The sequence below is a fragment of the Palaemon carinicauda genome, chromosome 27 (assembly GCF_036898095.1).
Source record: "Palaemon carinicauda isolate YSFRI2023 chromosome 27, ASM3689809v2, whole genome shotgun sequence".
Classification (NCBI taxonomy): domain Eukaryota; kingdom Metazoa; phylum Arthropoda; class Malacostraca; order Decapoda; family Palaemonidae; genus Palaemon; species Palaemon carinicauda.
The window spans coordinates 256,500-278,803 of record NC_090751.1 but is presented as its reverse complement, the minus strand read 5'-3'; the positions used below and the strand labels follow the sequence as shown (position 1 = coordinate 278,803).

The following is a 22,304-nucleotide window of genomic DNA, read 5'->3' as shown; positions in this document are numbered from 1 at the left end:
TGGAGAGGGACACTCCAAAATTATACCACTGTTCTCTAGTCTTGGGTAGTGTCATAACCTCTGTACCATGGTCTTTCACTGTCTTGGGTTAGAGTTCTCTTGCTTGAGGGTACACTCGGGCACACTATTCTCTCTTATTTCTCTTGCTCTTGTGTTGTTAAAATTTTCATAGTTTATAAAGGAGATATTTATTTTAATGCTACTCGTCTTAAAATACTTTATTTTTCCTTGTTTCCTTTCCTCACTGGGCTATTTTCCCTGTTGGAGCTTTTGAGCTTATAACAGAGTCTTTATAGTTTGTGTATGAAAGATCTATTTTAATGTTGTAACTGTTCTTAAAGTATTTTTATTACTTCTCTAGCAGTTTATTTATTTCCTTTTTTTCCTTTCCTCACTAGGCTATTTTCCCTGTTGGAGCCATTATTATTATTATTATTATTATTATTATTATTATTATTATTAGCTAAGCCACAACTCTAGTTGGAAAAGCAAGATGCTATAAGCCCAAGGGCTCCAACAGGGAAAAATAGCCCAGTGAAGAAAGGAAATAAGGAAATGAATAAACGATATGAGAAATAATAAACAATTAAAATAATTTTTTTTATGAACAGTAACATCAAAACAGATATTTCATATATAAACTACAAAAAGATGTATTTCAGCCTCTTCAACATAAAAAAATTTGCTACAAGTTTGAACTTTTGAAGTTCCACCGATTCAACTACCCAACCAGGAAGATCATTCCCCAACTTACCCACAGCTGGAATAAAACTCCTAGAATGCAATGTAGTATTGAGTCCTTGGGCTTATAACATCCTACTTTTCCAACCCACACCACATAACGACCCTTTACTCAATGTAGTATTGAGCCCTTGGGCTTATAACATCCTTCTTTTCCAACCCACATGACATAACGACCCTTTACTCAATGTAGTATTGAGCCCTTGGGCTTATAACATCCTTCTTTTCCAACCCACACGACATAACGACCCTTTACTCAATGTAGTATTGAGCCCTTGGGCTTATAACATCCTACTTTTCCAACCCACATGACATAACGACCCTTTACTCAATGTAGTATTGAGCCCTTGGGCTTATAACATCCTTCTTTTCCAACCCACATGACATAACGACCCTTTACTCAATGTAGTATTGAGCCCTTGGGCTTATAACATCCTTCTTTTCCAACCCACATGACACATAACGACCCTTTACTCAATGTAGTATTGAGCCCTTGGGCTTACAACATCCTGCTTTTCCAACCCACACGACATAACGACCCTTTACTCTACAGGTTACCGGGACGAAGTGAATCCACACGAGAAGAAAGTAAAGAAGATGTTCACATACTCAAGATCAGCCTTGCGCTTCCAGATAGCCTGAGATGACATCGTTTTTAATTCACAAGAATTGGAGGTTACGTCAGTGATTAAGAATAGGCAGAAATGGGTTCTTTATGTTCAAAACGGGCCCCGAAAAAGACAGGTAAGTTTGGCCTTTACTCATTTGCAAATTGTGTTTCCTCTTCCTTGATAATTGGAGTTGAAGCTCATGTAGGAGATATTTATTTTAATGTTGCTGTTCTTAGAATATTTAGTTTTTCCTTGTATCCTTTCCTCACTGGGCTATTTTCCCTGTTGGAGATCCTAGGTTTATAGCATCCTGCTTTTCCAACTAGGGTTGTAGCTTAATAATAATAATAATAATAATAATAATAATAATAATAATAATAATAATAATACGCATATTTCCCTCACCAATAGGAATGATAAAATAAGGTTAATTTCCTCGGGTCATATGACCCAAAGCCCTTGAATCAGGTTAATTTCCTCGGGTCATATGACCCAAAGCCCTTGAATCAGGTTAATTTCCTCGGGTCATATGACCCAAAGCCCTTGAATCAGGTTAATTTCCTCGGTTCATATGACTCAAAGCCCTTGAATCAGGTTAATTTCCTCGGTTCATATAACTCAAAGCCCTTGAATCAGGTTAATTTCCTCGGTTCATATGACCCAAAGCCCTTGAATCAGGTTAATTTCCTCGGGTCATGTTATTTTTCTTGGGCCATATGGTCCAAAGTCCTTGAGATATGTCATATCTGACGGCCCATATGTCCTAAAGCCCTAGAATCAAGTTATTTTCCTCGGGCCATATGGCCCAAAGCCCTTAAATCATAATCCCCATCTTACCGAGATGGAGATGATCTACGCAAGCCATGAATTGGCTTTCACTTATACATGAAATTATCCTAAGAAAGCCATTTTTTATACCCTACTTCCTAGCTCAGAGAGAGAGACTACCACCTCCTCCCCCAAGCACTCAGAACGCTGGAAGATTTGGAACCACGAGTTATCCCTTCGTTGTGGCCGTTCACGACTTCACTCCAACTGGACCAAATCAAGTGGAGTTCATGAAAGGAGATGTTCTCGAAATTTTCAACAGCAGGCAAGTGGTTTCCTGAGCCCAAACTTTGACTGCGATGTCAAATTGGAAACTTTTTCTTACGCGACGACAGTTTGAAACGATATTTAACAGAATCATGATCTTGATACTTTGGTTAATGCGTAGCTTTGGTACACAATTAACAATGAAACAATTCAAAATATTTTATGTTTTTTCAATCTTTTCACAGCGGTGATGATTGGTGGAGAGGTCGTCACCAGGTAACCAAGGAAGAGGGATATATACCCGTAGCATACACCGCTCCAGTTACATCCCTCGAGAGCCGAGAGTAAGTATTGAAACACACACAAATTTATATTTATATTTAAGTGTGAAGTTTGGTTGTTGAATACAAATAAAATAAGCAATGTTTGAATCTTAAGATGAACTGTTTATGTAGTATGCGCAATATAAGAAAAGATAAAGTGCAAAATGTTGAAGTAGACAATGGAAGTAAAATTATTAGTATACATATGCACAATGGTCATTTAGGGGGCATTTCCTCCAAATTATGGATTCACAACCGTTAACTAAAAGTGTTTATTTGGTATAAGGTATATCATATTAAGCTCTTCCTAAGTCCAGGTAGTGCTACAATGCATTAGAATCTTAGGCCATTTGCTCTTCCTATACTCAACACAGCGAGAAATGGATGGTAGGGGAGAGCACCTGGTTTTAAATGGATTCCCCCACTGTTGCCACATTTCTCACTGCATTTAGTATAACGCAGAAGTGTATTGTTAATGTTCATCTTCATTTTTATTCAGATGGTACTTCGGAACGATAAGCAGGGATGAATGCGAAGCTCTACTGATGAGCCCGAGCAACCCCGTGGGGGCTTTCATGGTCCGGGACTCCTACAGAGATTCCAACAATCACAAGTACAGCCTCAGTGTCAAGGTAAAGGAGGTTTCGCAAATCATTTTATTACTCTCATCTCCCCTATGTAATAAAGAGTGATCGTCTAGCTATATATATATTCTTTCCCGTCTTGCTGAACGGCATTGCCAAACGTATAACTACTGGACCTCTCCCTGTCTCTCGGGTAGGGGCGAGAGGGAGTGGTCATACCTTGGTGAGAGTGGATATAGTTAGGAAAGGGTTATGGGAAGGGTTGAACCTGTGTGTGTGCGCATATCCATCGAAATATTTAGCTCGCCAACACTAGTTGAAAGTATTTTCATGGGGGTTAGAGCTCACAGACAGGCATCTACAGAAACAGTATGTGAAAGGAAATGGAGTTAGTCACTGTACATAATTATGCAAACATACATGAAGATAGTGTTGAGCCAACTATATGCTATGGAAGATAAATATGACTGATAGATAAAAAACAAAACGTAGAAGGTTTTGAAACGAACTTGCATAGAACATATAATGTAGGAAGGATACTTAATGTGGAAAATATAGTGATACATAGTACTGTTAAAAAAAAGCCAACATATGTGAAAGAGTTAGGTGGCTTGGTCATGTGGGAAAAATGAATGAAAATAGGTTAGTGAAAAGAGTGTATCTCTCAGAAATACAAGGAGGTAGCAGGTAAGGGGAGTCTAAAAAGGGTTGGATTGTCATTATAACTGCAGTCCTTAATAACCAAGAAGATTAAGGGTACTTTGAAGATTTGGCCGAGTGGCACATTGTGCATAGGGTGGTTTGATGAGCCTTCTGCTTAGGCGCATGAAGCAACTAATGTTGCTAAAATTTAACAGCTATAAGGTGAATATGACAGTGACTATTAAGTTGTTCTTCTCTAGAGCCATCCCCTGATAGAAGGGATTGATGTTGAAAAATATATCCCTATAATGATCTTGATTCTTTTCCTGTATCAGTAGATAGCTCTTCATAAAATGCAGAAAAATTATTGCTTCCACATACAATGATGATATATATATATATATATATATATATATATATATATATATATATATATATATATATATATTTATATGTATAATATATGAAACCTTTTATACTTTTTACCAGATAAAAGGTCGCCACGATACAAAGCTAGTGACGCACTATCGTATCTTCGTGAACACATCTGGTTATTATTTCATCTACCCGTGCGCCGTATATGCGACCTTGATTGACCTAATTGAGGCTCAGATTTACAGAAGCGAAAGGGACGTGATAAGAGAACACCTCACGATGCCCTGCGCGAAACCCACCCCCGTCATGAACAATTTGACTCCGAGCAACGAGTGGGCGATTCCTATAAAGGATTTGCACTTCGTCGAGAAAATTGGCGATGGGAATTTCAGCGAAGTGTGGCTGGGTAAGGACTTTTGAAAGACATATATAGATACTTTCATAATGAAATAAACTAATGGGTTATGTTGTATGGCTAACTTTAGTGTCTTTAATTGCAGGATCATAACTGTACTCTATTTTTTATTTACTTAAATTGATAGGGAATGACATGAGTATAAATTGGCAATCATGGTATTGGAGTTAACCTATGAGTCCCACAAGGGGGTTAGTGACCTTGATGAACCTCATGTGTTGCACAGAAGGGATTATTTAACTTTATTTAACTTAGGACATGGAAAAGAACCCTTAAAGTAAAGTGTCCTTTTGTCCCATAGATCAATTCACTTTTGAGCCTTCAACCTTACCCCAATGTCCGCTTCATTTTTTTTTTTCCAAATTTCACTTTTTAATCTCTTGACTTTTATTTCATACAGCAACAAGGGCACCAAATGACCTCTCATGCCACAGTAGCTGGCCCTGTGGCCTAAATTCTTAAATTCAATCCAACTGAACCTTTGAAAGCCTAGTAATGTATTCCAGTGGCCTTGCTTAGATAATATATCCTATTGATAATACTGTTATTATTACTATTAGCTAAGCTGCAACCCTATTTGAAAAACCAAAACACTATAAACAGAAAGATCCCAATAGGGAAAGAAAATTTTATGAAAAACAATGCTAAACTATGGAGCAAGAATGTAGACATCCGAAAGACTGAAGATATTAAGGCTTTCAAGAAAAAAGCTAAAGACTTTATTTTCCAAGTATTTAGATAATATGGATCTGGCAATTACATGGAGTACTCTGTGGGATATTGTAAATACCTAAAAATGCTCACAACAGACACATTTTGTAGGCTACCCCTTTTACCCCCAAGCTATGTGGAACTTTCAAGCACATTTTGGTTTATATATTTTTTTAGATTGCTCTAACAGCCTTAATTTTTGTCATAGAGAAGTCAGGTTGGTCTCATTCTTTTGGAAAATGCCTGAAGTTTCTCATAAGGTTATAAAAAATATGCAAAAAATGTAAATAAGTTTTTTGCAAGGACGTACCGGTACATCCATTGGGGGTAAAATGGGTAGATCCTGTAGTGCGAAGGGTTTTCATGTACGATAGAAATGGGAAAACAGCTTTGAAAGATAAGTAAATGCATTAATATTTTCGACCTGAAAAACAGAAGAGTATAGAAATGATAGTAATCACTTAACCTAACCTCATATCTTTCTTTTACGCCAACAGGAAATTGTTATAAAACTCCTGTCGCCATCAAGAAGCTGATGAAAGGTTCTTCGATGTCCATGAGCCAGTTCATGGAAGAAGCGGCCATCATGAAGACGCTGAAGAACAAGAACATCGTGGTGTTATACGGCATCTGTACGACAAAGGATACGATCTACATCATCACTGAGTACCTGAAGAACGGGTCCCTCCTCGATTTCTTGAGGAGAGAGGAAAACGAAGATCTTCCAGATAATATCAGAGTCAGCTTTGCTTTGCAGGTATACTTACTTTGTTGTGTCCATTCTGGATAATACTTTATGTCTGTTTATTTCCTTGCTTACAAATAATCAAGATATCTAAACGCTTTGAATAATGATATTGAAGGACCTCTGGTTGGGGAGTAGAGTATATACTTTAGAGGAATGAAGATTTTGGAATATTTTGATGACTTAAAAGGAAGGTAAACAGTCCAATGTGAGTAAAGGGTTCAACGTTCTTGCGACAAGCATTGGTGTCTATCTTTGTTGCAATAGTATTTGGATTGTTTGCTTTGTAAAAAAAGGTCTGAGCTCAAGATTAGAAATAGGAAAGTAAGTATTATTATTCAAATGGATCTCCCATTTATACTGACCAAGTCAGAAAAAACAGTAAACTTTGATAGCAGAGTCCAAGTAGAATGCCTATTTAAGAACAAGTAAAGGACAATATCAGACAAACATGAAATGGAAATAAACAACAGGGATAAGTAGATAGGCAGGTAATTCATCATTCAAATGTCCCTAGCATCAGCAGCCATAAGCATCTTGCTTGAAGGTACACTCAGGCACACTATCCTATGTGTCCTTAATTATTTCCACTGGATTATCGTACATGAACCTTAAAATTACCCTTTTTTTAACCAAAATTATCGAACACACTTTCAACATGATTATTTAGGAGTAACATAAATAACTTATTTCAAGGTATTTTAGTATAATTGTTTAATGAACACACACCCACACACACACACACACACACACACACACACACACATATATATATATATATATATATATATATATATATATATATATATATATATATATATATATATATATCTATATATATATATATATATATATATATATATATATATATATATATATATATATATATATATATATATATATATATATATATATATATATATATATATATATATATATATATATATATATATATATATATATATATATATATATATATATATATATATATATATATATATATATATATATATATATATATATATATATATATATATATATATATATATATATATACCTGTATATATATATATATATATATATATATATATATATATATATATATATATATATATATACAGTATATATATATATATATATATATATATATATATTATCTCTAAGGTATCGTACATGTACGATAATTATCGTACGCCTGGCAACCCTGCCTTATTTCCTTCCCTCACTAGGCTATTCCCCCTGATGGAGCTCTTGATTTTCCAACTAGGATTATAGCTTAACTAGTAATAATGATATTAATGTTAATAATAATTAAAATACGCCATTCTTTCAGGTAGCAAACGGCATGTGTTATCTCGAAAGGAAGCGACTTATTCACCGGGACTTGGCGGCTCGGAATGTCCTTGTTGGAGAATCCATAAACTGCAAGATTGCAGACTTCGGTCTTGCCAGGATTCTGCAGGAGGGCGAGTACAATGCCTCTTCCAGTACGTATTATTATTTTCCATATTTATTCATTTTCCATTAGGGGTTATAGTTTCTTCTTTAGAAGTTTTAGTTTTTAACATTCTAGAATGTTTAAACGAAGTCTAGGATTCTAGCAGACTTCAGGAGAGCGAGTACAATGCCTCTTCCAGTACGTATTATTATTTTCCATATTTATTCATTTTCCATTAGGGGTTATAGTTTCTCCTTTAGAAGTTTTAGTTTTTAACATTCTAGAATGTTTAAACGAAGTCTAGGATTCTAGCAGACTTCAGGAGGGCGAGTACAATGCCTCTTCCAGTACGTATTATTATTTAATTTATTCATTTTCCATAAAGGGTTATAGTTTGTCCTTTAGAAGTTTTAGTTTTTAACATTCTTGAATGTTTAAACGAACTGATTCTAGGATTCTGCAGGAGGGCAAGTACAATGCCTCTTCCAGTACGTATTATTATTTAATTTATTCATTTTCCATTAAGGGTTATAGTTTCTCCTTTAGAAGTTTTAGTTTTTAAAATTTTAGAATGTTTAAACGAACTGATTCTAGCATTCTTCAGGAGGGCGAGTACAATGCCTCTTCCAGTACGTATTATTATTTTCCATATTTATTCATTTTCCATTAGGGGTTATAGTTTGTCCTTTAGAAGGTTTAGTTTTTTAACATTCTAGAATGTTTAAACGAAATCTAGGATTCTAGCAGACTTCAGGAGGGCGAGTACAATGCCTCTTCCAGTACGTATTATTTTACATATTTATTCATTTTCCATTAAGGGTTATAGTATGTTCTTTAGAAGTTTTAGTTTTTAACATTCTAGAATGTTTAAACGAAGTCTAGGATTCTAGCAGACTTCTTATTGTTTGTCTACATCTTTTCCCACCAAGTTAAGGGGACAATTTGAGGGTTATAGTATTTATGCTCGGATTTAAATGAGATTTGATACACACATTAACCTTACAGTAAAGCTTCTCCGATAGCTTTTTAATTTTTTGAGTTAATGGAGTTTTTTTGAAAAAAAATTGTGTTTGTTTTGCAATTTTCAAAGCAATAGAACTCAAAAACTATAAGGAATATAAAATTCTAATTCAAATCCCTTATTATATGCATTAAACGGAAAAAAGATATCTCAACACATATCAGTGGCTGGGTTAGCATTCTAGCAATTTGTTTAACCATTTTTATACTTATAAGGAGATCATGTATGTTTATAGGCTAATTTTAAGTTATATAAAATAAAACACAATTCTCGAACATTTCTCCCAATGGTTTAATTGATAACTAATCATATTAAAGAAAAAATTATTGTTATTAAGATTTCGAAGATTTATTATTATTATTACCGGCTAAGCTACAACCCTAGTTGGAAAAGCAAGATGTTATAAGCCCAAGGGCCCCGATAGAGAAAAATGGCCCATTGAGGAAATAAAATAAGGAAATAAATGAACTACAAAAGATGTAATGAACAGTTAAGATAACATATTTTAAGAACAGTAACAACATAAAATAGATCTTTCGTAAATAAACTATAAGAATAGACTTAGATCAGTCTGTTCAACACACACACAAAAAAATTGCTGCAAGTTTGAACTTTAGAAGTTCCACCGAACCAGCTACCTAATTAGGAAGACCATTCCACAACTTGGTCACAGCTGGAATGAAACTTCTAGAATACTGTGTATCATACTGTATATCCTAAATGCTATATCTCTCTCTCTCTCTCTCTCTCTCTCTCTCTCTCTCTCTCTCTCTCTCTCTCTCTCTCTCTCTCTCTCTCTCTCTCTCTCTCTCTTTCTGAATACAGTTATTCTTAGAAATTGATGTCTTGAATTCTAAGTTTTTACTAAAAGTTTATATTTCTTTCAGAAGTGAAATTTGCACTGAAATGGACACCTCCTGAGGCCTTCTTGAAGAATTCCTTCACCATCAAGTCAGATGTCTGGTCCTTCGGTATCCTATGCTACGAGATATTTACTGGCGGCGAAGTCCCGTATCCTGGTGAGTCTTTTAAGGGTTGTTGTAGCCTATTGGAAGCGTCCCCGCCTAGCGCTTCTCCGGGCTGGGGTTCGAGTCATGCTCTAGCTCGATAGTTTCTTGTAGTGTCTGCAACCCCACCATCCTTGTGAGCTAAGGATGTGGGATTTGGGAGGTGCCTTTAGGTCTACCTGCTTAGTTATCAGCAGCCAGTACCTGGCCCTCCCTGGTCCTGGCTTGGTGCTGATTATATGTATATATGGTCAGTCTCTTGGGCATTGTCCTGCTAGTTAGGGCATTATCCTACTAGTTAGGGCATTGTCCTACTATAGTCCATTTCTTTTAGCGAGGCATATTTGCACCGACTCGCAGCGGTGCCCTTTTAGCTCGGAAAAGTTTCCTGATCGCTGATTGGTTAGAATTATCTTGTCCAACCAATCAGCGATCAGGAAACTTTACCGAGCTAATAGGGCACCGCTGCGAGTCGATGCAAATATGCCTCGCTAAAAGAAATTGACTATAGTTAGGGCATTGTCACTGCCCCTCGCCTTTACCATTCCTGATCTGCCTTTAAACCTTTTAAGTTTTCTAAACTGATATAACTAATAACCAAAGTCAATTTAGTAATTTACCGAGGAGTTTATGCATAGTTGAGACAAAGTATTACCATGTTACTACTGCCTACATTTGGTTTTTGTGAGAAGTCATAGATAGTGTAAAATGAGCTACTTTCCCTATTGGAGCCCTGTAGGGTTTGTAGCATCCTGTTTTTCATCTAATGCTTTAGCTTAGCTAGTAATAATAGAAGTAATGATAATATATCTAACTGCATATTTCTCCTTTTCACCCAGCCTTTAGCGTCGAAGACTACATAACCCAGGTAAGAGACGGCTACCGCATGAAACAACCCAGCGACTGTCCAGACTTCATGTACGAAATCATGCTTTCCTGCTGGAATAAAACTGCGCACCAGAGGCCAACGTTTGAGTTCCTCCACCAGCAACTGCAGAATTTTTTCGTGTACCAGGAAACGTCCTATTACATACCGCAAATAGAATAACAGGGACCCGAGAAGTTTAAGAAACTGTCAAAGAAAGTCTTGTCATTGTGTTAGTCTGTGATGCGTGGAACAGATGCCTACGGGCCAACCAAGGGAAAGGCCCGTGCCAACAAGACCGACCGGAACAGAGGACAGCACCTTAGGATGGGTGCTTGGCAATCCAAGTACTCTAGTTACTACATCGGGTGAATTTAATTCGTAGGGAAATATTTCAGAGAATATAGAAATTGTGGCATGTGAATTCATGAGTAAATGTGATACGATCGAAGGAATCAAAGTGACCTACTTGGAATAAGGTGACATAGAAAGAAAATTACTGACATTTTCTGAAGCAGAATGTCTCAGATGAAGCGCCCAAGAAATAGTGTCTGGCTTAACGAACTTTGCTTGAAGTGAATTTTAAAAACCATGACGTATGTTGCGTTTATTTTAATGTGGTTCGTACAACGCTTATGCTTTATTTTCCACTATTGGTGCAAAAAAAAACATTCCTACTGCATCACATATAGTGATCTCTCAACAGTTATCATGAATCGCCTAGGAAATTCTTTGGTATCCTCAATAAATTTTGCAATGAATTCTCAAGAATCTAGATAAAGTATTCCACAAGTCTTATTAATGATAGCAGCATGTTTAGCCATGAAAATATAGATACCAGAAAAAACCTAAGTTAGATGTGTGAATGAGAAAAGACATTACAAGGGAACAGTGCCAGCAAGAAGTATGACCAGACATTCCAATTTCAACAGAAACAGGTTAAAAAAATGACATATTTTTGATTTCGAAAAATATATGTTGTCCTGTTTGCCTCTGCCATTAATGAGCGGCCTTTAAAGCTTTAATGGGTAATGTTTGATATCATTTTAGAGACTTTATGTTCCAATGAGGCGAAAGATTATCATAATATACGGTGAAATATAACAATAGCTGTAAGAATTATCTATTGGAATTCTATGAAGGAGAAGTGGATGAAGATATTTATTGTAAATAAGAAATAAATTAAGTTTTTGGGTTGTGTATTTAAAAGCTCTAGAACCCGTAGTGATGGGACTCTTGATTGACTACAATTGACTAAAAACGATATACAGTTCTGATTTCATAACGAGCCATGACAGATTTGGGACATCATTTTAGTTTTATTTAACAATTACAGTCGCTGTAAAGATTCCTGGCAAAATAAGCCCCGCCCCTGATGACGTCATAGCCAATTACGCTGTTAATAATTTTTGTGTTGTGATATCTGACTAGAGCACTAATATTTATACTTAAAGTTACGACTGTTATTTTTGTTGTGAAAATAATAATTACTATAACAAAGTCTTCAATATGCCTTTGAATATGAAAATAAATGGATGGAAAGATGTTTAAAAAGGGCAAAATACGTGAGATTTGAACCATCCCATGAAATGGTCAAGTTAATGAATCAAGTTTTGTACAGAAGTAGGATTAAATGAGTGATAATATGTGTGTATTTTTGTCATTGTTTAATATACATGTACACACAGCCCTTTATACACACACACACACTCTCTCTCTCTCTCTCTCTCTCTCTCTCTCTCTCTCTCTCTCTCTCTCTCTCTCTCTCTCTCTCTCTCTCTGTATATATACAGTATATATATATATATATATATATATATATATATATATATATATATATATATATGTGTGTGTGTGTGTGTGTGTGTGTGTGTGTGTGTGTGTGTGTGCTTGAACAAATACAGATATTATACAATCAGTGTATTTGGGCCTTAACAGATATACTTCCCCACCAATGGACACATGTTGTTATGTTTATTTTTCACCCTATTATTACTTTCTTCACAGTTACTTAGTTTATATATATATATATATATATATATATATATATATATATATATATATATATATATATATATATATATATATATATATATATATATATATATATATATGAATCTCTGCTGTATGTTTCTAGACTGCACGTGATCCTAGAAAATGAAAGAAAATCATTGAGTTTCTTGTACAGTGCAGTACATACTTCCAAATAAAGTTAACTGAGGCCCTTTGCTGCAACAGGCATAGGAGGATATGATGATGATGATGATGATGATGATGATATTTGTTTCAAATAGAGGATTAAGATAATTGTTTCTTTTCTAATTATTTTCACATGCTCCATTTGCCTACATTCCTTCTTTTCTTATGATTTTTTATTTCCGATCCATTTATTGATAGATTTATGACGAAAACTTCAATAATCGTTGACTGCTTTCCTATGTTTGATGACAATTATGCATAGGCCTATACTTTCCTATAGCCTTGATGTATATGAACAAAAAATATATATGAAAGAAGGCCATGAAAAGAAAAATTATACAGTGCTTATTGATATAATGAAAATATGTGAAATTACTCCCAACTAAATGTGAATAAACTATATGCTGAACCAATATCTTAGAATAAAAAGACTGCTACAATGAAAATATAAACAATTTTGCTAATTTGGAAAGCAATATACATAATCCAAGTAAGGACAGATACGACACCGAGCATAGTTTTAGATATAAAAAAAAAAAAACTTGACATTATAAAAAAGATAAAATATGATGTTTTGAATACACTAAGACTAAGAAATACTTGTTAGAATTATGAATAGCACGCTATATTATAAGAAAAAGTTTATGTTACATGTATTTATGTTATAAATGTATGAAACATAAAAAGATTATATGCTAATACAGTTGTTCTAATCAAAATCTACATATATGAATAGTGTTTGCAAAGTTTATGTTACATGTATTTATGTTATAAATGTATGAAACATAAAAAAATCCTATGCTAATACAGTAGTTCTAATCAAGATCTACATATATGAATAGTGTTTGCAGCTGTAACAAAAAAGGAGAGCCGGTTCAAATCCGGCCCTTTCTTTTACTACTACTGTGATTAGTAATGTATGCTGCGCATGCGCGTGGCGCGCTGTCAAACCTGTCTGTCTGGCATGTCGTACAACGATTCCATCAATATTATCGATAATTTCGTGTTTCTGAGTGTTAATATAATTAAACCTGTGGTAAGTAGTTATCCAATATATGCATAAGTATTCCGAGTATATTATTTTGTGTTAATTTTATTTGTATTTATAATAATAAAGTCCACATGAAGACATCGACCAATACTCTTTCGCTACCCGGATAGCGTAACCAATCTCTTGTCCAATTTTCCACCGTAACCTTTATATAAGCCTTATCTTCGATAAAATAAGGTTAGGCGTTCGTATCCCTCATTTCCCTTCCTATATAAAATGGTTTTATCAAAATATGTGATACGTCTTTGGGTAAATGTTCCTTGGTACAGGTTAGGGTAAGAATACTCTAGTCAAGGGGTGGTTGGGGTGCGTAGCCCCCCCCCCCCCGGTAGGTAGGTAGGTAGGTAGGTACCGATATGGCTACTAGATTAGGATAGTTGGGGAACCATAGGTTAGGTGGTGTTCTTTCATCTGTAAATTTTAAATTTTGACTTTTCAGCCGGTGTGACGGTCTGAACAATCCCCTGGTCTCAGAATTCTCCTTGACATTGTATAATGGTTCTTTTCCGCCATTAGCTCGCTTCGCTCGCATGAAAATAAAACATCAAGCTCGTATGTACTGGCAAGCGGTAATGTTGAGCTGCGCACGCTAACATTACAGGAAAATAAAACATCAACTTCGTATGCACAGGCAAACGGTAATGTTCGTGCATGCGCAGATTATCAAGGAGAATTCTGAGACCGGGAGATCGTTCAGACCGTCACACCGGTCCCATTAAACTGCAAAGGCTCTTACTTCTGAAAATATTTTAAGTATGTCTGTTTACCTCACAAGGAACTCGAGGTAATATTTCGGTAGAATACCACCCAGCCAGTATGTAGGAGCTTGATGATTTTTCTCTTCGCAAGCGAAGCGAGCGCACGGCGCAGCAAAAACCATTAAGGACAATATCAAAATACTACCGAAATCTAATGGTTTTCTCTGCGCTCGCCAAAAAAGAAAAGGGGTGAATGTAGTTTTTAAGGACAGGGCGATATCTTTCTTATTACTAGCCAAATCATTTTTCCTTATGGGAAGATGTTCCTTACTATGATCCAATATACCATAATATGATGTTATTTCATCATTTTAAATAAACAATATAATTCACCTTTACCACAGCAATATTTTCTAAGTTCAGCATGGTCTGAACGCAAGTCACGGTTAGCTCCTACTTAGTTTCCAACTTTCCCGATAGATAGAGCCCGTGTCATCCCAGGCTAAGAATCGTTCGTTTTAACAATTTAATTCTGTCCCATCATTATACATTTTTACCCCTTTGTTAAGTTTGTAATTAGTTGGGACACGTCATTTATAGTGACATTTGACACTGCTATGATAATTATCATGAATTGTTAGGTTAGGGAAAGGTCGTTACAATGCGTCGTCCGCCTAAGCCACGGCCAAGTTACTCGATCGTAAAATTTCCCCCCAAGCATTGTATCCTGCCTGACTATAATAACACCTGTTGGACGGCGCTCTGTTCGCCTATCAGCTGGTGGCATGCTTGAACAGCTATTGATGTTCGGACTTACGTTTTCGCTAATCCCAACAATCTTCATTTTTAACCTCTTGTTAAGATTGTTAGTTCGTTGGGACACGTCCTGAAATTATGCCGAATACTAATTTTTCAATATTAATCTTACCCGATAATCATGTAGCTGTCAACTCCGTTGCCCGACAGAATTCTACGGGAGGGATACGCCAGCTATCACTATACTAGAAGGGGGTGTACTCACCAGCGCCACCTGTGGCCAGGTACTCAAGTACTTCTTGTTGACACCACCTCACTTTTTCCTCTGTCGTGCTTCCGGCAAGACATTCATGGGATACGCTTATGATCTTGGAGTATTGTTCACGGCTTTTGGTGAAGTATTTCTCTCAGATTTCGGCTGTCGCTATACTGGAAAACTTCTATATTAGCTTAGATAGCTTTTATTTATTTCTGATTAATGGTTAACGATCTTTTTGCTTGATTTGGAATCCCCCTTGGCTAACTCTTTGATTCAAGATGTCTGACATTTCACAAGCCCCACCCCATAGACGATGTAGGTCTTGTAATAGGCGTATTCCGAAGGCCTCGGTAGATCCTCACACCGCTTGTTCTGACTGTAGGGAAAGACCCTGTCAGTTGGAAGATCGATGTGAGGAATGCGCCGGACTTTCGGAACTTGAATTTGTCCGATTCTTGAAATATTCAACCAAGTTAGAGAGAGAGAGTTAGGAGGAGTTCTTCTCGCTCTTCACTTTTTTCCTCACCTCATGATCCCCTACCTTTTCCTCCCCCTGTAGTGGCTACCCCCGAACCTACTATTTGCCCTCAACCTGATATGTCTGTTGTTTTGCGTGCCATTCAGGCTTTAGGTGACAAAGTGGAATCGGTGGTTAGTGATCATAAGTCTCTTATGGCCGAAGTCAAGGAACTTAAGGTCAAAAGTGCAGTGGGAGGTAATAGTGCCAGTGCTGTGACAAGTGCTAGTGTCAGTGCAGTGCCAAGTGCTAGTGTCAGTGTCAGTGTGGTGCGTGAGGGTACTTCTGTGCGTGCCAGTCGTCCTCCCAGTCCGGGACCTCTTGCAAACTCCCAAGCCCAGGGGAGAAGCAATGTCGAAGGGCAAAAGGGTTCGGCAGGCCTTGATCGGCGCACAGAAGTATCCTCGGTGGTTGCGGGCGTGTCTTACAAAGACCGTCACTCCCACCCGCAGACGATTGAGCCCGTCTTTTACTCGTCTGCTGAAGAATTGTCAGGGAGAAAACGCTGGACTCAGGTCTCAAGACCTCTCAAACGCAAAGTCCAGACCTCAAGAGCTCAACCTGGTTGCAGTCATTGGATTAGCTCTGACTCTCCGCAGTCATCAGGTGACTGCACTCCTCCTAAGAGGGGTAAGGTGATGCCGCAACAGACCTCATCTTCTGTTAAGGCTTTGCCTCAGCAGACCTTAGCGTCTGTCGACCCCAAGTTGACTGTGCTGCAGTCCATGCAGTCACAGCTTGCAGTCTTAATGCGTGAGTGTCAGGCTGAGAAGGTTACGCCTCCTCCTGCGTTCGCTCCGCCTAACCGCAGTCCAGTCTGCCAGGCGTACGAAGTTGAGGCTCCTCAGGATACCTTACTGCGTACTGAGTTGCCAGTTTCCAGCGGTGTGCAGCTACCTCCGCCTTCCTTAAGGCAACCTCAGCAATGGGAGCAGGAAGCTTATGCCTTTCTTCCTCCGCTTTCGCTTGCGGTTCCACCAGCGAGGCAACAATCTGTTGAGGTACGACAACCTCTTCCATCCATGAGGCAGCCACCTCAGCACTCGCTGCAGCGACCTCAACCCTCCTCAAGGCGAGAGCCTCAACACCTTAGCCTTGCGCCTCAGGAACCTCAACTCGCGAGACAAGAACTGCGTTCTGCGCAGCCGCTACCTCAACTCTCGCAGCTCACACCTCAGGAACCTCAACTCGTTCCTCAGGAACCTGCTACTGCGCATCCGCAACCCTTACAGCAAGCGCAACTCTTGAGTCAAGACACTCATGCCAGGAGTCAGCCTCCTCAACCCATGCGCCTACCTTCCGCTACTCTTTTTGACCAGCCTTTGCAGCCTGAACCTCAGGTTTTATCTCATCAACAGAGACTTGAGGATGAAACCACAAGCGTTGTTGCACCCGCTTGTTCAGATTCTGCTGTTCAGCATACCACTGTTCCATTACCTCTCACTTCGCTACACTCTGGTGATGAGGTTTCTGATGAGGAAGCTGCGCACCTGGATCGCTCATCAGACGTGGAAGAATCCAAGTCTTCTCCTCCACCTATTGACTTTCGTAAGGTCCTGGCTCTTTTCAGAGAGGTATACCCGGACCATTTTGTCTCTGCTACCCCCCGCTCTCCGCCATCTGAGTTTTCGCTGGGCATGCAGCCTGTCAAGTCAACATATACTAAGCTCGTCTTTGCAAGGTCCTCTAAGAGAGCTTTAAGAATTTTAGGGGAGTGGTTGCAGTCTAAGCAGCAACTAGGGAAGACTTCCTTTATGTTCCCACCGACTAAGCTCACTTCTAAAGCGGGCGTATGGTATGCCACAGGAGAGGAACCAGGCTTGGGAGTACCTGCCTCTGCCCAGGCTGACTTCTCGAGTTTGGTCGACTCTCCTCGTAGAACAGCAATGAGGCGCTCTAAGGTTTGCTGGACCTTCTCCGATCTAGACCACTTACTAAAGGGTGTATTTCGTGCCTTTGAGATGTTCAATTTTCTAGACTGGTGCCTGGGGGCCCTTAGCAAGAAGACCTCCCCTGCGGACAAAGACTCGGCCATGCTTTTAATGTCCTGCATGGATAAAGCTATTAGGGATGGATCTGGCGAGCTTGCTTCAATTTTTGTGTCAGGAGTTCTTAAGAAAAGGGAGCATTTTGTACCTTCCTTTCTTCCAGCATCACACCTTGTCAAAGGTCTCAACTCCTTTTCGCTCCGCTTTCTAAGTTCTTGTTTCCCGAAGAACTTATCAAGGACTTGTCTGCGGCAATGATTCAGAAAGACACTCATGATCTTGTGGCCTCTTCAGCTCGTAAGACTAAGGTTGCTCCCTCAGTCCCCAGGACTTACCGCACCCCAGTTGCTGATACGCCTGCTACGAGGTTTATTCCGCCCTTTCGTGGTAGAGCCCCCAGCCGAGGAAGCTCCCGTCCAGACTCTTCCAGGAGCAAGTCTAGGAAAGGTTCCAAGACTTCTCAAGGCAAACACTGACTCTCCTCCTCTCCAGACAGCAGTAGGAGCCAGACTCAAGATCTTCTGGCAAGCTTGGGAAAAGAGAGGTGCAGACGCCCAGTCTGTCAGGTGGCTGAGGGAGGGTTACAGGATACCATTCTGCCGCAAACCCCCTCTGACCACTTCTCCCATCAACCTCTCTCCCAACTACAAGGAAAAGGACAAGAGGCTAGCGTTGCACCAGGAGGTGTCGCTCCTGTTACAGAAGAAGGCAGTGGTTATAGTCCGGGACCATCAATCCCCGGGCTTCTACAACCGTCTCTTTCTGGTGGCCAAGAAGACAGGAGGTTGGAGACCGGTGCTGGACGTCAGCGCGCTCAATGCTTATGTCACCAAGCAGACGTTCACTATGGAGACGACGAAGTCGGTCCTAGCAGCGGTCAGGCAGGAGGACTGGATGGTCTCGTTGGATCTGAAAGACGCATACTTTCACGTTCCTATTCATCCAGACTCCCAACCTTTCCTGAGATTCGTTTTTGGAAAGGTTGTGTACCAATTCCAAGCCCTGTGTTTTGGCCTAAGCACAGCTCCTATGGTGTTTACGCTTCTGATGAGGAATATTGCAAAATTCCTCCACTTATCCGACATCAGAGCCTCCCTTTACTTAGACGACTGGCTGTTGAGAGCCTCCACGAGTCGTCGCTGTCTGGAGAGTCTCAACTGGACTTTGGACTTGATCAAGGAACTGGGTCTGTTAGTCAACTTCGAAAAGTCCCAGCTCATTCCCTCCCAATCCATTGTTTACCTGGGAATGGAGATTCGGAGTCAGGATTTTCGGGCTTTTCCATCGGCCCCAAGGATAAGCCAAGCCCTAGATTGCATCCTGAGCATGCTGAAGAGGAGCAGTTGCTCGGTGAGACAGTGGATGAGTCTCACAGGGACCCTGTCATCGTTAGCCCTGTTCGTCGAGTTAGGGAGACTCCACCTCCGCCCTCTTCAATTCCATCTAGCAGCTCATTGGGACAAGGATTTGACGCTCGAAGCAGTCTCTATCCCGGTCACCAAAGAGATGAAGACCACTCTCTTGTGGTGGAAGACCAACCTCCTTCTCAAAGAGGGCCTATCGTTAGCGATTCAGACCCCCAATCTTCATCTCTTCTCGGATGCATCAGACTCGGGCTGGGGCGCGACCTTGAACGGACAGGAATGCTCGGGAACGGGGAACAAGGAACAGGTAATGCTCCACATCAACTGCAAGGAGCTCCTGGCAGTTCATTTGGCCCTATTGAACTTCAAGTCCCTCCTGCTAGGCAAGGTGGTGGAGGTGAACTCCGACAACACCACAGCCTTAGCTTACATCTCCAAGCAGGGAGGGACCCATTCGAGGAACCTGTACGAGATCGCAAGGGACCTCCTCATTTGGTCAAGAAGTCTAAACCTCACCCTAGTAACGAGGTTCATTCAGGGCAACATGAACGTCTCAGCAGATCGCCTAAGCAGAAAAGATCAGGTCATCCCCACGGAATGGACCCTTCACAAGAGCGTGTGCAACAGAATTTGGACCTTGTGGGGTCAGCCTACAATAGATCTGTTTGCCACCTCCATGACCAAGAGACTTCCTTTGTACTGTTCCCCAGTTCCAGACCCAGCAGCAGTTCATGTGGATGCTTTTCTGCTGAATTGGTCCCATCTCGACCTTTACGCATTCCCACCGTTCAAGATCATCAACAGAGTCATTCAAAAGTTCATCTCGCACGAAGGGACACGGCTGACGCTGGTTGCTCCCCTTTGGCCTGCAAGAGAATGGTTCACAGAGGTACTACAATGGCTGGTCGACATCCCCAGGACTCTTCCTCTAAGAGTGGACCTTCTACGTCAACCTCACGTAGACAAGTTGCACCCAAACCTCCACGCTCTTCGGCTGACTGCCTTCAGACTGTCGAAAGATTCGCTAGAGCTAGAGGCTTTTCGAAGGAGGCAGCCAGTGCGATTGCCAGAGCAAGGAGGGTATCCACTCGTAGAGTCTACCAATCCAAGTGGGAAGTCTTCCGGAGCTGGTGTAGAGCCAATGCAGTTTCATCCACCAATACCTCTGTAACCCAAATAGCTGACTTCCTATTACATCTAAGGAATGAGAGATCCCTTTCGGCTCCTACGATTAAAGGGTACAGGAGTATGTTGGCTTCAGTTCTCCGCCACAGAGGTTTGGACCTTTCTTCCAACAAGGACCTTCAAGACATCCTTAAGTCTTTTGAGACTGCTAAAGAACGTCGTTTACCCACTCCAGGCTGGAATCTAGACGTAGTCTTAAGGTTCCTTATGTCGCCTAGGTTCGAACCTCTCCAGTCAGCTTCCTTCAAGGACCTTACCCTCAAGACTCTTTTCCTCGTCTGCCTTGCAACAGCTAAAAGAGTCAGTGAGGTTCATGCCTTCAGCAAGAACATTGGGTTCACATCCGAATCTGCAACATGTTCTTTACAGCTCGGATTTTTAGCTAAGAATGAACTTCCTTCACGTCCTTGGCCTAGATCGTTTGAAATTCCTAGCCTTTCCAACATGGTAGGTAACGAGCTAGAAAGAGTTCTTTGCCCTGTCAGAGCTCTGAAATATTATCTTAATAGGTCAAAACCTATACGAGGACAGTCAGAAGCCTTATGGTGTGCAATCAAGAAACCTTCGATGCCCATGTCCAAAAACGGACTTTCGTATTATATAAGGCTTCTGATTAGAGAAGCCCATTCTCATATGAAGGAGGAAGACCTTGCTTTGCTGAAGGTAAGGACCCACGAAGTGAGAGCCGTAGCCACTTCGATGGCCTTTAATAAGAACCGTTCTCTGCAGAGCATAATGGATGCAACTTATTGGAGGAGCAAGTCAGTGTTTGCATCATTTTATCTTAAAGATGTCCAGTCTCTTTACGAGAACTGCTACACCCTGGGACCATTCGTAGCAGCGAGTGCAGTAGTAGGTGAGGGCTCAGCCACTACATTCCCTTAATCCCATAACCTTTTTTAACCTTTCTCTTGAATGCTTTTATTGTTGTTTTTATGGTTGTTACGGTAGGCTAAGAAGCCTTCCGCATCCTTTTGATTTGGCGGGTGGTCAATTCATTCTTGAGAAGCGCCTGGGTTAGAGGTTGTGTAGAGGTCCTTTAGTAGGGGTTGCAGCCCTATATACTTTAGCACCTTAGAGTTGATTCAGCCTCCTAAGAGAAACGCTGCGCTCAGTAAGGAAGACGAACTTAATAAAGGCAGAGTAACGGTTCAAGTCGACTTCCTTACCAGGTACTTATTATTTCATTGTTATTCTGAAATAACTGATTATATGATATACGGGATACTTAGCTATCCTTTAGTCATGTACACTGGTTTTCACCCACCCCCCTGGGTGTGAATCAGCTACATGATTATCGGGTAAGTTTAATATTGAAAAATGTTATTTTCATTAGTAAAATAAATTTTTGAATATACTTACCCGATAATCATGATTTAATTGACCCGCCCTTCCTCCCCATAGAGAACCAGTGGACCGAGGAAAAAGTGAGGTGGTGTCAACAAGAAGTACTGCAGTACCTGGCCACAGGTGGCGCTGGTGAGTACACCCCCTTCTAGTATAGTGATAGCTGGCGTATCCCTCCCGTAGAATTCTGTCGGGCAACGGAGTTCACAGCTACATGATTATCGGGTAAGTATATTCAAAAATTTATTTTACTAATGAAAATAACATTTTTTTTATATACAGCCAAAGGTTAGGTTAGGCAACATCTAGTTAAGATGTTTCTGTAGATAAAGCCAGTGTCAAACAAACCATCCGAACTAACCCTTTGTTTACGTGCGCTAGGCATACTTTTGCTGGCCGCGTGATTTTAAGATTTTAAATCCCCCCA

The 22,304-nt window shown here is 39.7% G+C and overlaps 2 protein-coding genes across 2 annotated transcripts in view; both read left to right on the top strand.

Annotated features, from left to right (window-relative positions):
* The first annotated feature begins 1,305 nt into the window (after positions 1 to 1,305).
* On the top strand, positions 1,306 to 12,145 carry LOC137621068 (tyrosine-protein kinase STK-like). Its single transcript, XM_068351506.1, has 9 exons — positions 1,306 to 1,485; positions 2,283 to 2,445; positions 2,633 to 2,731; positions 3,210 to 3,342; positions 4,426 to 4,717; positions 5,935 to 6,194; positions 7,516 to 7,669; positions 9,529 to 9,660; positions 10,488 to 12,145. Exons 1-9 carry the CDS (start codon positions 1,446 to 1,448, stop codon positions 10,694 to 10,696), a joined length of 1,482 nt encoding a protein of 493 aa, XP_068207607.1. The 5' UTR covers positions 1,306 to 1,445; the 3' UTR covers positions 10,697 to 12,145.
* Positions 12,146 to 13,676: 1,531 nt separating this feature from the next.
* LOC137620454 (microtubule-associated protein futsch-like) overlaps positions 13,677 to 22,304 on the top strand; it is a 150,973-nt gene continuing 142,345 nt past the window's right edge. The window contains exon 1 of the mRNA XM_068350611.1: positions 13,677 to 13,748. Coding sequence (XP_068206712.1) covers positions 13,677 to 13,748 — 72 coding nt within the window. The remainder of the gene's footprint in view (positions 13,749 to 22,304) is intronic.

Excerpts from the sequence above, each read along its gene's own strand:
- LOC137621068 (XM_068351506.1), top strand. The coding sequence starts at position 1,446 with ATGGGTTCTTTATGTTCAAAACGGGCCCCGAAAAAGACAG. Across the intron at positions 1,486-2,282 it reads ACGGGCCCCGAAAAAGACAG|CTCAGAGAGAGAGACTACCA; the intron begins GTAAGTTTGGCC and ends CCTACTTCCTAG. Across the intron at positions 2,446-2,632 it reads CTCGAAATTTTCAACAGCAG|CGGTGATGATTGGTGGAGAG; the intron begins GCAAGTGGTTTC and ends ATCTTTTCACAG.